General features: G+C 37.6%; 2 protein-coding genes across 6 annotated transcripts in view; one reads left to right on the top strand and one right to left on the bottom strand.

Annotated features, from left to right (window-relative positions):
* LOC109824460 (pentatricopeptide repeat-containing protein At2g22410, mitochondrial-like) overlaps positions 6,374-17,772 on the bottom strand; it is a 17,018-nt gene continuing 5,619 nt past the window's right edge. For 2 of the 5 annotated variants that reach the window (XM_020391063.1, XM_020391064.1), the window contains exons 4-5: positions 11,473-11,482; positions 11,208-11,399 (exon numbers count right to left, since the gene is read on the bottom strand). The gene's annotated coding sequence lies outside the window, so the exon portion shown is untranslated. Of the gene's footprint in view, positions 6,413-11,207; positions 11,483-17,772 lie in introns of those variants that run through there. The other 3 variants (XM_020391060.1, XM_020391062.1, XM_020391061.1) reach the window with 2 other exon arrangements.
* Positions 12,378-13,457, top strand: LOC109824461. The gene is made up of 2 exons (XM_020391065.1): positions 12,378-12,724; positions 12,989-13,457. The coding sequence occupies exons 1-2, from the start codon at positions 12,467-12,469 to the stop codon at positions 13,340-13,342; spliced, it is 612 nt and encodes a 203-aa protein (XP_020246654.1). The 5' UTR covers positions 12,378-12,466; the 3' UTR covers positions 13,343-13,457.

The following is a 17,772-nucleotide window of genomic DNA, read 5'->3' as shown; positions in this document are numbered from 1 at the left end:
TCATTTAAATCCAAGGCCCTAGGGTTATGAACCCGATTGGGCTTATTTTGTACACCGATACGATCAAAGCAAAAATTGTAAACATGACCCATACGATTGCAATTTGTGTAATGTAGAGGTTTGATTGGTTTACGTTGACCGAAATGAAATGCACGTGGTTCATTTGCAAAAATTGATTTTTCTTTGTAATTATTTTGCAAACGAGAATTTCTTTTCAAATCGAAACAAAACATGGTCAAATGACCAAAACGACCACAATAATCACATTTATACACATGAGCATGTTTATGATTTACACTATGTGTGTGTACATGTGTTTGTGATGAAGAAGCTTGATGGGATGCATAATCATGAATAGGCTTTTCAATTTTTGGTGCATTATGACAAAATTGAGCTAAATGACCTTTAAGACCGCAAATAGAACATTTGTGAGTTTTTTCATACATATGTGCATAGTGAATAGGTTTCTTAGAGGAATTAACATTGAACTTTGCACATAAGTCCAAAAGCTTTTTATTATTAGCAATACAAGTGTTTAGTGTTGAATCTAAGGTGGATATTCGTTTTCTTATTTGATTCAACTCATCATTGTGCATACAAGCATTGCTACTAGAAGTAGGATAAACAAGATTACTCATCATAGATTTCAACTTATCTACTTCTAACATAGCATCACGTTTTTCATGAAGCAAACTAGCATTTTCAATTTTCAAATTTTCATTGCATTCTTTAAGAATTATATTTTCATTTGCAATAAAATTAAACTTAGTAGCTAGTGTTTCATGAGTGGATTTCATATTAACATACTTACTCTTTACATCAATATAGCAATTGTGTAACTTTTCAAACTCAAGAGCAAGTTCATCAAAAGTAATAATATCATCGTTATCGCATACCTCACTTTTCACACCATTTGGATTTTTCCAAAATGGGAACAATATAGGCATCCTCAATAATTTCCCATAAATCGAATTGTTTAGATTGAACGAAAAGTTTGAATCTAACATGCCATTGAGCATAGGGAAAAATATCCAAACGATGAGCAATATTAATAGCATATCCTAAACTAGATGAATCATACATATCCCTAAAGATGAAATGCAAGAAGCAAAATGCAATCAAAATTAGATTAGCACAAATATGATAACTTGGATCTTTAACTCAAGGCGGTTAGTTCTTAAATCAAAGAGTACCAAGCTCTGATACCAATTGTTAGACCCTAGAGGGGGATGATTAGGGTCTTATACTAATCTAATCCCGATTAATTACCAATTAAAATTATGTTGATCAATATGTTCTTGCAAGAGATAGATATGAATAAGAACAATAAGAATATGCACAAATAAAATATAAGCCAAGCAAAACACAAACACACGATATGTTTACGAGGTTCGGTCACCACGACCTACGTCCCTGCTCCTCACCTCGAGGAGATATCCACTATCACAATCCGGTTTGGAAGCCGGAACTTCTACACATTTGGTTACAAGTTCACCGAAAACTCTCACACTACACAATCACTAATCAATCACACTTTATATACTAAGTGTAGGAACCTAGCTCGTGTCCTCCTCCTCAAGCGCTCGGTTACAACCTCTCCTTAGGTTCGTCAACCGACGCCACTCCTATAGGATTCGACCCTGTTTCTCGCCTCACACTTCTCTCGGTGTACAAGTGTATTACAAGTGATTCTCACAAAAGAAGATTAAATGCAATGGTTTGTTCTCAAATAACAAGTGAGAACACAATGAAGCTCACACTCACTAAATCACACTCCACAACCCACACTATATGGTATGAAGATATTAAGCTCAATATGTGTATGTGATAACAGTGAATGAAACTCAATAAATATAGCTAATTGAAATGAAAATAAAATAACAAGCTATATAAGAGTTTAGAAAACTTCTCAAACAAGAAGAACAGTAGATGATGATCCCAATAGGATTTGAAAGCCACTTCTTGTTGTAGGAAAACTTCTCTTGAAACAGATTGATGAAATCAGCTTTAAACAGCTCTTTGAAACACACTAAATATTTTGTTAAACGGCAAAAAAACAACCTAAAAAAAGTTATCTGAGAAATATAATCACCTAGAAGTAGGAAATGAAACCAAGAGCATGAACAGAGTATGAACTTTACTGAAATCTCTGAATATAGATGAGAATGAAGACGTGGGAAAACGAAGTTCGAACGGAAGGACCGGAGATCAAGATTTTGACAATCTGTGGGGAAAATTTTCGAAATGGGGGAAGTGAGGGTCCGCGATAATAAGAAAGAGGAATCAATGTGGATCCCGATATGAAAATGAAATCAATCGGTGGCGTGACAAACGATCGGAATCTGATACATTGCATATTGACAGATTTTAGGTTGTTTTGAAAATTCATTAAAAATATCAAATCAATTCCAAAAAGAGTGAAACTTTGGGGAAAGTTTCTAAATGATGAAATAAACATGTTTGAAAAGGAATTTTTGGAAAATCAATTTTCGTTTGTGAAAACTACCTGTTTTTGAAGTGTTCAGAAAACTTGTTTTTCATGAACATGAAAATTGACATAAGGCTTGTAAATATGTATATATATATTATGCATATATTATATGTATATAATGAAGTATGAAAGAGTTGTAAACATGAAATAAAAGATATTGTAACAACGTTTGATGAAAAATCATTTATATGATAGAAAACGTCAAAAATCGTGTTAAGTGTATATATATTGAGCTTAGATATTAACATACAATATATGTAAGTAAACTAAACTTATACCTAGGTAAATGAACTTGAGTCTTTAACGTTTGATTATCGTGTGTTGAAATACCTATAAAGAGAAACATAAACACAAAACTAGAGAATATATTAGCGATAAATTATTTGACAAATCATCATCAAAACTATAGGGTCAACAATCTCCCCCTTTTTGATGATGGCAAACAATTTATACATGAATATGAAATGTATACTGATAAACCACATATAAACTAATCATGTAAACAACATGAATAAACCATACATGAGTAAATAATAAATAAACCATATGTAGATTTTCTCCCCCTTTGACAACATCAAAAAGGGAAAAAATAAAAAATAGGAGCAACGCTCCCCCTGCATATAAGCACAGATAAAAAGCCAAATGAATTGCCAAAAGCCCCCCCTGTCAAATTGCATAAATGACATCTAAAAAACATATTTAGGAGCTAAACAATAATCATACACAACCATAGGCATGTAGAGACCAAAGAACACATCATTAGCAACATATTTTCCATAAACATAGCATGAAAAATGTTTTGACCATGCATAGTTCATAGAAAAGATAAACTAACACAATAAATCACAAATCATCACTTAAGCATTTAGAAACTACATAGTTTTGCATAAACATAGTTTGTTTCACAAGACATCAAACCATACATAAAAAGTACAAGTAAAGAGTTATTACAACTCAAACTAAAAACATAAGTATCAAATTCTACAACTCAAAATAAAACATCACCATAAGCATAGAAACAATCTCCACCATAAGCACAAAATCTAGTAAACACAATAAGTACCAAAGTTAATCACCACCATCATCACCAGAAGCAGGACCAGAGCCAGGTGCAGATTCATCATCAGAGCCAGAATCAGATCCACCAGTAGGGCCCTCCTCAGAACTAGACTCAGAACTGGAAGAGGGATCCGGAATCCCTAGAGACTGATGCTGATAGGATAGAATAGTCCTAACATCCCTTTGGATAGTTGAGACCTGAGCCTCGAGACGATCCAAACGGGTACAGAGGTCAGAAGTGGAGGAGGAAGAGGCTCTAGACCGGGAACGAGAAGATGATGGCTGAATAGGATTAGATAGGGAACTGGAAATTTGCATTCGGGAAAGTGAGACCTTATCAAAAAAGTCCTTCTTGGGTTCAATTTTGGGTTCATGAGTGAGATCAACACCGAAGTGTTGAAGGATAAGGGTGATGAAGGAGCCAAATGGTAGAAATTTGAAATGCTTAGATGCCATGTTTTTTAGAAAAACGTTTGCCCAATCTACTTTTATTTTGGCAAAAATGGCATATACAGCATTGATCTTGTCAGAAGCAAAATGATCAAAACTACCGGCTTTAGGAATCAGATTTTGGGCAATAATTCTAGCAATAAGTTTGGCATTTGGATTAAGAGAATTATTGTTCATCGGATAAGTGCAACCGGGTTTAAACAAGAGGTTGTTCACAGCTGGATCATCAAGTTCAATAGACATAAGGTCAACATCACCTGTTGGGATTATAAGAATCCCCGCAAGTTCGTTGGCAGAAAAATAAATTACATGTTTAACAGATGTACTAATGGTCTGAAGACCATCAGCAGAGCATATCACAGATAAGTTGGCATAAAACTGATAAACCAGAAACGGACAATAAGGAACTTTACGTTCCTCATCTAACAGCCTAGCCAACCCAACATTATGAAGAATCGTATGAGTGTCATATATGGCTAATTGATCAAATTTGATATATCTGGTGGGAAGAATTTTCAGCTTGCACAACTCTCTATAATTCTTAACTAGGGATTTAAATAACAGAAAATCCTCATAATGAGAGGCTACAGAAGAAGACGAACCAACATCAGATTTTGATCTCTTTCTAGGAGGCATGTTTTATTAGGGTTTTGAATGAAATATGAAATATAACAGAAATTGAAAACCCTGGAAATACAAATAGAGCAAAATAAGTGAAAATAAGCAAACCCTAAACCAAAACCCTAGTCTGAGAATAAAATCACTACAGTAGGAAATGAAATCAAGAGATGAGAGAAGAAATTACCCAGCAAAATCCCTCTGAATATGATGAGAAAGACAGCCGCGGTCGAAAGAAGTCGAACGGCGGGCGACCGAGACCAGAATTTGACAATCTGGGGAAAATTTTCGAAATGGGGGAAAGATGAGGGTTGGATCATAAGGAAAGAAGAAATCAATGGCCTGGATCCGATATGAAATGAAATCAATGGTGGTGAACAAATTGGGTTCAAAACAGTTATCAATTAAAAACCGAAACCCGATAAGGATTAAAAATCGAAGCTGAAAAAAATCTCTTGCGGTCGACCGTAGCGGTCGACCGCGAGAAAAATGAAAGCATAGACATTGTAAACTCTGGATTTTGAAAAAGTTTTCAATTTAGACCTGTAAGAAATTGTTTTATAAGATACCAAATGTTTTATAAAATATATATAAAAGTTTTTAGCTATAAAAACATATAAATAATTTATTTTAGCTAAATAAGAAGGAAGATTTATATTCAAAAACCAAATTTTAAAAGCAAAAACAAAAACGAACAAAACAACAAAAAATGATATAAAAATCATTTTGGTACCACTAAAACTTGGGACATGACCCCTATCATTTAAATCCAAGGCCCTAGGGTTATGAACCCGATTGGGCGTATTTTGTACACCGATACGATCAAAGCAAAAATTATAAACATGACCCATACGATTGCAATTTGTGCAATGTAGAGGTTTGATTGGTTTACGTTGACCGAAATGAAATGCACGTGGTTCATTTGCAAAAATTGATTTTTCTTTGTAATTATTTTGCAAACGAGAATTTCTTTTCAAATCAAAACAAAACATGACCAAATGACCAAAACGACCACAATAATCACATTTATACACATGAGCATGTTTATGATTTACACTATGTGTGTGTACATGTGTTTGTGATGAAGAAGCTTGATGGGATGCACAATCATGAATAGGCTTGTCAATTTTTGGTGCATTATGACAAAATTGAGCTAAATGGCCTTTAAGACCGCAAATAGAACATTTGTGAATTTTGTCATACATATGTGCATAGTGAATAAGTTTCTTAGAAGAATTAACATTGAACTTTGCACATAAGTCCATAAGCTTTTTATTATTAGCAATACAAGTGTTTAGTGTTGAATCTAAGGTAGATATACATTTTCTCATTTGATTTAACTCATCATTGTGCATACAAGCATTGCTACTAGAAGTAGGATAAACAAGATTACTCATCATAGATTTCAACTTATCTACTTCTAACATAGCATCACGTTTTTCATGAAGCAAACTAGCATTTTCAATTTTCAAATTTTCATTGCATTCTTTAAGAATTATATTTTCATTTGCAATAAAATTAAACTTAGTAGCTAGTGTTTCATGAGTGGATTTCATATTAACATACTTACTCTTTACATCAATATAGCAATTGTGTAATTTTTCAAACTCAAGAGCAACTTCATCAAAAGTAATAATATCATTGTTATCGCATACCTCACTAGGGTTATCACCTAGTAGTATTGTACATGGAGATGAGACTTCTTTAGAACTCAAAACGGGATTTTCCAACGCTTGTTGAATAGCCTCCAATTCCCCTTCATGTGCTTCAATAAATTTCCATAAGGCGTAAGCACTATCAAAATTAGCAAATTTGTTAGAAAACGATGAGTGAAAAGCATTAATCAAATATTCTAACAAAAGCTTATTCATATTAAACAATCTTTTATCATTTTCACACCATTTGGATTTTTCCAAAATGGGAACAATATAGGCATCCTCAATAATTTCCCATAAATCGAATTGTTTAGATTGAACGAAAAGTTTGAATCTAACACGCCATTGAGCATAGGGAAAAATATCCAAACGATGAGCAATATTAATAGCATATCCTATACTAGATGAATCATACATATCCCTAAAGATGAAATGCAAGAAGCAAAATGCAATCAAAATTAGATTAGCACAAATACGATAACTTGGATCTTTAACTCAAGGCGGTTAGTCCTTAAATCAAAGAGTACCAAGCTCTGATACCAATTGTTAGACCCTAGAGGGGGGGGTGATTAGGGTCTTATGCTAATCTAATCCTGATTAATTACCAATTAAAATTATGTTGATCAATATGTTCTTGCAAGAGATAGATATGAATAAGAACAATAAGAATATGCACAAATAAAATATAACCCAAGCAAAACACAAACATACGATATGTTTACGAGGTTCGGTCACCACGACCTATGTCCCCACTCCTCATCGAGGAGATATCCACTATCACAATCCGGTTTGAAAGCCGGAACTTCTACACATTCGGTTACAAGTTCACCGAAAACTCTCACACTACACAATCACTAATCAATCACACTTTATACACTAAGTGTAGGAACCTAGCCCGTGTCCTCCTCCTCAAGTGCTCGGTTACAACCTCTCTTTAGGTTCGTCAACCGACGCCACTCCTATTGGATTCGACCCCGTCTCTCGCCTCACACTTCTCTCGGTGTACAAGTGTATTATAAGTGATTCTCACAAAAGAAGATTAAATACAATAGTTTGTTCTCAAATAACAAGTGAGAACACAATGAAACTCACACTCACTAAATCACACTCCACAACCTACACTATATGGTATGAAGATATTAAGCTCAATATGTGTATGTGATAACAGTGAATGAAACTCAATAAATATAGCTAATTGAAATAAAAATAAAATAACAAGCTATATAAGAGTTTAGAAAACTTCTCAAACAAGAAGAACAGTAGATGATGATCCAAATAGGATTTGTAAGCCACTTTTTGTTGTAGGAAAACTTCTCTTGAAACAGATTGATGAAATCAGCTTTAAACAGCTCTTTGAAACACACTAAATATTTTGTTAAACACAAAACTTGGATTTCTTGGGTGCATAGAAGGAGAGCAGCAATGGGGTATATATAGCAACCCAATACATCAGTAAAAGACCAAAAAACCCATTTGAAAATAGCTGTAAAAACTAGCCGTTGACCGGTGCGGTCGACCCCGAAACCAAAAAAACACAGTTTTTAAAATATAAAGCTGGCGGTCGACCGCGGAGGTTGATCGGAATCTGATACATTGCATATTGACAGGTTTTTGGGCTGTTTTGAAAATTCATTAAAAATATCAAATCATTTCCAAAAATAGTAAAACTTTGGGGAAAGTTTCTAAATGATGTAATAAACATGTTTGAAAAGGAATTTTTAGAAAATTAATTTTCGTTTGTGAAAACTCCCTGTTTTTGAAAAGTGTTCAGAAAACCTGTTTTTCGTGAACATAAAAATTGACATAAGGCTTGTAAATATGTATATATATATTATGCATATATTATATGTATATAATAAAGCATGAAAGAGCTGTAAACATGAAATAAAAGATATTGTAACAACGTTTGATGAAAAATTATTTATATGATAGAAAACGTCAAAAATCGTGTTAAGTGTACATATATTGAGCTTAGATATTAACATACAATATATGTAAGTAAACTAAACTTATACCTAGGTAAATGAACTTGAGTCTTTAACGCTTGATTGTCGTGTGTTGAAATACCTGTAAAGAGAAACATAAACACAAAACTAAAGAATATATTAACGATAAATTGTTTGACAAATCATCATCAAAACTATAGGGTCAACAATTATGCTTCATCTCTTTTTCAGCCAAAGCATTGTGCAATTTTGCGAAATCAACGAGCTTTTCATCTGCATCCTCTAATAGGAAAAATCATTCTTCCTATTAAACTTTTCGATCTTATACTTTCCAACTTTTAACTATTTTGCTAGTTGACGTCATTCTCCGCTTGTATTAATAAATTCATTTCTCTCAGGAAATTACCGAGCACCACCTAAAACCAGAAGCTACACCACTCCCAATCTGAATAATAGCCTTGATACCAATTGTTGGGCGCAGAGTCACGCTCTCACGCCGCGGAAGCGATATCACCTGAGAGAGAGCCCTTGCTTCTATTTTCACAAAAACTCAAGTCAACCTCTATATTCCCGTTTCACAAAGGAAACAAGAATAGAAGTGAAATATCTCAACAAAGTGAGATATACATTCTTCTTCTCATTAGTTCTAGGACTGAATCGTCGAGGGAATCTACAAGAAATAATCAACATCCAAAAAACAGTAAAGACACGAGATTTACGTGGTTCGGCAAACTTGCCTACGTCCTCGGGAAAGGGGGAGGGGAGATTCCACTATGAAGGAGAACACTAACGACTTGTACAACCCACAAGCTCGTCCCAAAGATGAAGCTTGATTTTTACCCAAAAGAACTTATAAAAATCTATCCAATGTCTCTTTTTTCTCTCCTCAAGATCTCTCTTTTAGATATGAAAAACTCTCCTTTTCTATTGCCGCCAAAACCCTCTTTTTCTCCTCCGTCTGTTTTTCTCACCCTACAGAAACCATAACTGACTCCAGGTATTTATAGGAGAGCCTGGAAATGTCTTGGGTGGGCCACACCCGCACCTAGGTTTTGCCTCTTTGCCTCCGCGCTCGTGGGTGTGGCCCCCACGTGCTTTGCCTCCACGCTCATGGTGCTTTGCCTCCGCGCTCGTGGGTGTGGCCCCCACGTTCACACATACAAGCAACCAAATAATGGAGAATTCCAAGACTCATGAACAATATCCAAAAAAAAGGTTTCTAAAAGCCACATCTTATGAAATTTGAAATAGGAACATGATCAGAATTTATTCTTACTAAATGATTCACCTTAGGTTTACCAAACTTTCAAGAGTAAATCCAAACTGAAACACACTCTCTCGAACCTTAACCGAATACCTACGGTGCCCATCTGCCCATTAAAATAAATAAATTTATTACCAGAGAAACCAGCATCAGTGAGACCCAGAGAATTTGCACAATCTGAAAATTTGTTCATCCCAAATGTATCAAGATAGAGGCTGCCAAGCTCTCATGAGCAGGCAGCAAAACATTGAAATCTCCTACTACTAACCACGGACCATCCACGTACCCTGCTATGAAAATCCTGAAGATGAGACCTTAAAGCTCTCCTATCCACCAGCTTCAATGGACAAACACTGAGAGGAACAAGATTGTTATCTACAGTAAATATCATTAGTCTTAAAAAAAAGACTTTTCCTCCTTCCGATTCATTATGAAAATAATTAGGGAAACCAAGTTTCTGCTAATGAAAGAGGCTCGAGTAGCAGAAACCATATTCCACAATGCAGCATTAATCATTAGAATATGTAATACCTTGAGAAGTAAATACTTTAATATAGGGATTAAGGAGAAAATGACATTTATCTTCTGATATCATTATTGTATGAATACAATCAAAAGAGTATATCAGTACAATCACAACGTTATATCAATGCAACCACCAACTTTAAAATATGTGCCGGACACATCCAATTTTTCCTCCTCCCTCCATGTTTTTCCATCGAGAGTCCTCTACAGTAGCTAAGGGATCACAAACAATAATAATAATAATAAATAAATGCATGGGTTGATGCTCCAGCAACCAAACAAAGAGGCGTTTGAATATGTTGTAGCAGTTGGGAGTGATGGATGGATTGATTTCAAAGAAGTAGAACCAACACTCAATATTTATTCTCCCCTCCCTCGATGCCATTACTTTGCTCTTTCTCCACTGCCCAATTTATTACCATCAGCACCTCTGCTCTCTCTCTCTCTCTCTCTCTCTCTCTCTCCTGTTTCTTTAATGAGAAATTAAGGTTTGGCCAAGATCATCAATGCTCACCAACGAGAAGTAGTTCATGATTTCATGGAAGTTAATGGTGTAAATACGCATACATACGCGAGTAGTGCTATAAATACCTTTTTCAATTATATATTTAGGTGTCCGTGATTCTAGTGGATGAGTAAATATCTAATGGCCTTGGCCCGTAGCATTAATGATGCATCAGAAGAATATCAATTGTTAGATTAATGCACACTCAGAATTTAGTGATCATAGGGTTGATATCCATTTGGTGCAATATTAACGCTATGGATTGGGACAACTGGATACTTTCTCCTAGATCATTGTATTAATGGTACATCAAATGGATGTCAATTATAAAATTAAAATCACCAAGAGATTAGTGTACTGATCAATAGGTTGATATTCTTTTGGTGCATCATGTATACAATGGACATAAATCATTGGATATTTTATCCCGTTCGAATACCTACGTACAGTGAATAGGAGAGCCCGTACAAATTATCAAAAATCTCCAAAGGTTCACTTAAAACCAACACGAGTATATGTGTGGATACTCAAATAGATACTTAAACAAGTACTTGAATATTTAGCTACTTGTCAGAAGGATGCTCATAGGATGCCAGAGAGAGAGAGAGAGAGAGAGAGAGAGAGAGAGAGAGATTGAAGAGAACCGTATGCTCCTCCTCCTTCTTCTTCTTATTCTTGATTGAAGAGAGAGAGAGAGAGAGAGAGAGAGAGAGAGAGAGAGAGATTGAAGAGAACCGTATGCTCCTCCTCCTTCTTCTTCTTATTCTTGATTGATGACTAATGAGGATTATAATATATACTCTCTAGTGAAGTATTTACTTACGATATTGCACACAAGATTCTCACATGTCTGCGCATGGCATCAACTAAGCATCTCTAATATGGCCTGCAACTGCCATTCAATTAGGAGATTGTACTGTCCAAATAAATTAGAGGGGGGATAAGTTGAGATAATTCACCATCAAGTTCCTGAATCCAGCAAGCAACAAAATGAAAAAAGCTCGATTAGCATAAAATTGGAGAAATATTAAAGAGCATGTACATGGAGCTTAGAATTGGATTTGACATAAACACAAATTCAGGAGAACAAGAAACTGGAGTAAATTAGTGGCACGCCTCAACACATGAAGCTGATAACCTACTAATTGGACTTCCCTATGCCCAATGAAGGGTTTAATTGTACCCCGTAGTTTCCCCTACTGTTCACTTATATACCCTCACTCGATTTTGGCAGCACTTATATATGTTAAACTTTTTAAAACTTGCACTTACATAGTCTCAATTGTTTCTAGCAGCACTTATATACCGTAAAGATTTTAAACTTGCACGTAAATACCCTACGGTTTTAAATTTGCTTTTAATACCCTCAGCTACGCAAACACAAGAATTTCCTCCGAAAATTCTCATGCAACCTGACATGATGATTTTAGAACATTACAATTAATAAATGATTTATTGTTAAGCATATGGAAAGATTATTTCCATGTGACAAATTTATAGACAGAGCACTACATAGTTGGGTAGCCTACAAATTCCATCTGGAAGAGATCCTCTCCAATCAATAAATCCTGCTAACAACAAAGACTGCTTATTATGATCCTCTCTACTTGAGTCCTGCTTCTTGCACGGACCTTTAAATAAACCTATTTCTCAAGAGCAAAGTGGGCTCTTTAATGAGGGCGCATGGTACTAGAAGGGAGTTAGATCATAGTAGTAACTGCAAGCATTATGATGTGAATACAGTTTGGTCTCATGCAGTGATGTTTTCAATGCTGTTGGAGTTAGGGGATTTGAAGCATTTAAGATGACTCTACTTGCCCCAGTTTAATGCTAGGCCTGCCCTCTTGTTAATGGAGTTTCTTGCATGACCTTATCAATATCAAAATGCTGTAATAAGAGAGAGAAGCCAATTCTTAGCTATCTTCAATTGTTTTGCCTTCTTCATTCATAAACATGACCAAAGAGTTTCTACAACCAAAGAGAGAAGTAGTGCTTGTTGAAGACAAGGAGAAGGTTTTAAACAGGCTTTCCATGAGGATGATGGATCAGCCAGAGCTCTCCCTAGGTCCGTCGGTAACAACAGATACCAACGCAAATCTTTGTAGGAAGAGGAAGCACACTTGGGATGAGTCCATGAGTACTCAAACTAGTATTGAGCTCCATCGCAGCGACCCCTTGCCCATGGATTGGGAGCAGTGCCTAGACTTACAAGTGAGTCCCTCTCCGTTCAATTTCTACTAATTATAGTAATATATATTGTTAGAGTATAAAATTATCAAAGTAACCCAAGTTCAATTTTATTATAAAAGATATTTTGATTTTAAAAAGGGTCGTGAACATGTGTGGGCATGTTAATATCAATTTATAACACTCACCCCTCAATGTAACTTCAGAACTTTGATGTAGTCGTAGCGTCCTTTAACATATATGGTTGGCATCTTATTTTTTTCTCCCTCTATATTCCTAATTCTGCAGTCAGGGAGGATGTACTACTTGAATAGGAAAACCTTGAAGAAAAGTTGGGTGAGACCAAGGGAGCAAAAGATAGACTTGGATCTCAACATGTCGACAATCCCAAGCTCAGAAGTGAAGTCTATAGTCAGCTCTAATTCTACTACTGCTGCTACCCATGAGCAGTATCCAAACAACTACACCAATTCAAAGAGTAGCATGGTTGCAGTTGCTTGCCTAAATTGCCACCTCCTTGTCATGCTCTCAAGGTCGTCGCCGTCATGCCCAAACTGCAAGTATGTTCACTCGTTGGCCCCTTCACAACCTCAAAATAGCGAGGCTGTCAAGTCTTTGGAGACTCTAAGCCTACTTCGTTAGACTCAGGAGAAGATAACAGAAGGTCTAGTAGAAAATAATAATAGTTTGTTGATACCATGTAACTCAAATCATATAATGTTTAGGAACATGCATGATCATGAACTTTGTACCGTTAGCTATCAGTCCAGGGATGTTCAAAGTTTTCAAGTCGGCTAGCTTAATGATGGTTTGGGCTAGTAAATGATGGATATAAATGCCGGCTTAAGTTAATTAAACATTCCCTTTCTTGTCTCCTGTTTGAACTACAGGAATATTAACAGGGTTAGAGTGTGAAGTTGGACAAACTCACTGGTTTGTTATAAAGAGGCTACTCTAGAAGATGGCAGTATCCCAGTTGGGAATATCACTATATGATCTTCTAGAACTTGAGAACTATAAGCGTGGTGCATTTTCCAATGCGAGGTACTGTTTGGGATTCAATAGGGTCATGACTCCCACCGTGGAGTTGATGTAATCTTTCTTACCCAAGAAATGAGACAAAATGTTAGCGAAATTTGGTTATGAAAATTAGTGGGTGATAGCATCGTAATACCTGCTAACTCTAGTAAAATATCCCCCCAAAAAATGTCATCAGAGGTTAGCAAGTGGGGACAGGTAGAGAGCTAATGATAATGTTGGGATTTTTTTTTTTTTTTTTGAAATTATTTATGCAGTGAGCCTCCTACTTTCAAGAGGGAGCTTTGTACTCCAATATTGTAGGACATGACATCATGGTTGTATCTGGCAACCACTCACAAAATGGGCAAAGATTGATCCTACCCCAGTTTTATCCTAACCAAGCTAAGAACAAACCAGACGGGTGGATCAAGAACTGGCAGAACAGTTGATGGAGCCTGGGGAATGTTTTGGATGGTCGGCGGTCGACCGCGAGATCGTGGCGGTCGACTGTGTTCGTGCACGGGGCCTCACTGTGCCTCTAGATCTTTGGCGGTCGACCGTGGCGGTCGACCGCGTTTTCTTCTGGAGTTTGGGCCTGTTTCTGGAGTTGGTGCGGTCGACCGTGGCGATCGACAGTGATGCATGCGCGGTCGACCGTCACGGTCGACCGCCAAAGCGGTTTTGGGCTGAATCTGAGTTCCAGACCCGTTTCGTTTTGGATTGTTATAAATACCTAAGGGGTGTTTCTAGGGTTTGAGTGCAAGGGTTTTGAGCTGAAATAGAGGGGTTTTGTTGGGCTTCTATTGTAGGAGCATTTGGAGAGATCAAGTGTGATTTGAAGAGGGGTTTTTGTGAGATTTGTAATCCTAGTTATATTCCCTTGATTTCTAATAGTGAAAACTCCCCTTTCCTTACCCCGTGGACGTAGGCATCTCGCCAAACCACGTTAAAACTGATGTTGATTATTTGTGCTAATTGAGTTGGTGTGTTTGGCTTTCTCTCTCGGCGATTTGGTATTGGATCTCGACATCGGGGGTTTCCCTAACAAGTGGTATCAGAGCTCCGGGCAACGCTTGGGTATTTTTGGAGGAGTAGATCAGTTGGGAAGTTCATCGAGAGATTCGGTTGGTGATAAAGGTGGGATCTTTGTGGTAAAGTTTCTATCTTTTCAAGTTGGATCTATTTCTTGTTTGTTCCGTAATTGTTATTGGGTGCTATGAGATATAAGGCCGGAAAAGATAAAGGTGGGGAGGGTTCTTCTAGTGTGAAGACCGTCCAAAGTTTGAGTATCCATTCTATGAAGATAGATGTGGAGAAGTTCGATGGCACAAATAATTTTAGACTTTGGAGATGCGAAGTCTTAGATGCGCTAAATGCGCAAAATTTGAAAGATACATTGGAGTTGGACGGGAAATCGGACGACATTGATGAGAATGTTTGGAAAAAAATGAATAGAACGACGTGAGGTGTGATTAGGTCTTGTCTTACTCAAGATCTAAAATATGATGTGATGAATGAGACTTCGACAAAGAAGATTTGGGAGGTCCTAGAAAGCAAATATTTGACGAAGAGCGTCAAAAATCGATTGCATTTAAAGAGGAGGCTTTATCGCTTCCAATTGAAGAAGGGGACATCCATTAGTGATCACATGAACCACTACACAAAGCTACTTGCGGATTTAACGAATGTAGATATTATGATTGAAGATGAGGACAAAACGTTATTATTATTGAGTTCCTTGCCAGACGAGGAATATGAGACATTCGTCCTCACTCTTATTAATGGGAAGGCATCTCTTTCGTATAGTGAGGTCACTACGGCACTTGTGAATTATCAACTTCGTAAGAAGGACAATGAGACTTCTATTGAGCCCGTAGCAGGGGCATTGGTCGCAAGAGCTAAGAGTCCAAAACGTGATAGAAGGTCACAATCTAGAAGGGGACATCCTGCAGTTGGTAGGAATCAATGTGTCTTTTGTAGAGAGGATGGATATTAGAAAGCAAAATGCCCAAAATTACAAGCCGGGAAGAATAAGGGGAAAGATGTTCAAGCTTCAGAGTTGAATATTGCCAAGGCTAGTGGCAACATTTTAGATTCGGATTCTTCGAGCTATTCGTGCTCAGCTCTTTCGTCAGTTGGTGTTGCCGACTCCACCGAGTGAATGTTAGATTCGGGTGCTACTTACCACATATGCCCTAGGAGGGATTGGTTTTCCAGCTTTCAGGAGTTGGAAAGAAGGGATGTTATGCTCATAGGTAATGATCACAAATGTCCTATTGGTGGTATCGGTACCGTTCGGATTCGGATGAGTGACGGGATGATTCGGGAGTTGGTTGAAATGAGGTTCGTTCCTTAATTGAAGAAGAACATCATTTCACTTGGGGTATTGAAGGCAGCAGGCTATAGGATGATCTTGACGGATGCACGCTTGAATGTTACATTGGGGTCTATGATTATGATGAAGGACATCAGAAGGAGCAACTTGTATTATTTGTTTGGGAGCACAGTGATTGATAGAGAGCTGACGACTTCTTTGGTTAGACTGTGGCATTGTTTGTTGCTGGGATATATGATTGGTTATACCGTGTATAGATTGTTGAGAAGTGTTATGACCTGTTGATTGAATTCCTTTGAGCATGTTGGGATGAGCGAGAAGACCGAGATGGAGTTTGACACTTCTATCCACCGATCGAGGGGTCTTATAGGAGATGTTCAGTCAGGTATTTGGGGGTTCAGTCAGGTATTTGGGGGCCTTCCAAGGAGGGATCATTGGGAGGTAATCGGTATTTTGTTTCCTATGTTAAGGATTGTACTAGATATTTATGGGTTGTAACCAAGTCCCGTTGGTATAAAGCCCTAGTAGTCCGTAACAGTTGGAGGAGGTGTATTAGCAGAAAGGTTACCCATCGTACTAGTTCTAGTAGGGGTTCTTTCTTGCATTTATGCCGAGCTCATGGCAGTTAGAGACACTTCGTAGGAGAGGAGACATTGGGGCGACGAGATGAGATAGAGGATTCGGTAAGCTGTTCCTTTCTGAAGAAGGATCGGTGTTGGTTGTCAAGCAGTGGATTTGGTATTCAGGCTCCGACATGTTTGGGCCATCTTATGAGGTTACCGACTGCTGCATTGAGAGTTGTTAGATCTGGTGGAGCTGTTTCAGACTTTGGGTTACGTCGGATGTTTGGCTACTCAGTACTTGGTCACATCATGGATGTGAGATTGGATCCGATTGCACGATTGGGATTCAGAGGCTCTTTTGGCTATCAATTAAGAGCTTCTGAGTTTGTTCGGAGCAGGTATGTCACATTGGACTCTCGGCAGGTAGAGAGTATAAATCAGATCAGTGGGATATCGCAACGGGTGGAGGGTGATACTACTCCATATTGGGTGAAGATTATTCCACATACTCCAGGTCATTCTGCATTATTTTGGGATTCCAGCTGATGTGGCACAGTTTGCGGATCAGATTGTTCAGGATGCAGATGATGAGTTGGTAGATTCGAGTGCAGTTGGTGAATGTAGCTTGGATATGGCCATTGGGTCACCTCAGGTGGAGGTGTTTGGATCGTGTCAATTTGGGATCATTGGTAAAGCTATCAGCCGCAGATTGGGTGTTGATATTGATGAAGAGTTGAGAACTCTTTTTTTGGATTAAGGGCTTTTGGAGGCCATTGGGTGAACTATGTGAATGCATGATTCCTTAGACTAGAGGATACGTAGGCAGTCTTTATGATGCAGCCGATTTTGTGAGTAGACACTGTTTGTTTTGGGTGAGTGTTCGCACTCCCATATGGGTCTTGACTTGTTGTGGATGGAGTCCGTTGTCATGGCGTACTGGACGCAACAAGTGAGGTATTTTGGTGTGGTTAGTGTCGGCTCAGTTTTGGGAGAACGTTCACCGAGGTAGAGATTTGCAGGACTGGCAGAACAATTGATGAAGCCTTAGGAACGTTTTGGATGGTCGGCGGTCGACCGCGTTTGTGCACGGGGCCTCACTGTGCCTTTGGATCTTTGGCGGTCGACCGTGACGGTCGACCGCGTTTTCTTCTAGA

The sequence above is a fragment of the Asparagus officinalis genome, chromosome 9, assembly GCF_001876935.1.
Source record: "Asparagus officinalis chromosome 9, Aspof.V1, whole genome shotgun sequence".
Taxonomy (NCBI): domain Eukaryota; kingdom Viridiplantae; phylum Streptophyta; class Magnoliopsida; order Asparagales; family Asparagaceae; genus Asparagus; species Asparagus officinalis.
This window is presented reverse-complemented; position numbering and strand designations above follow the sequence as displayed.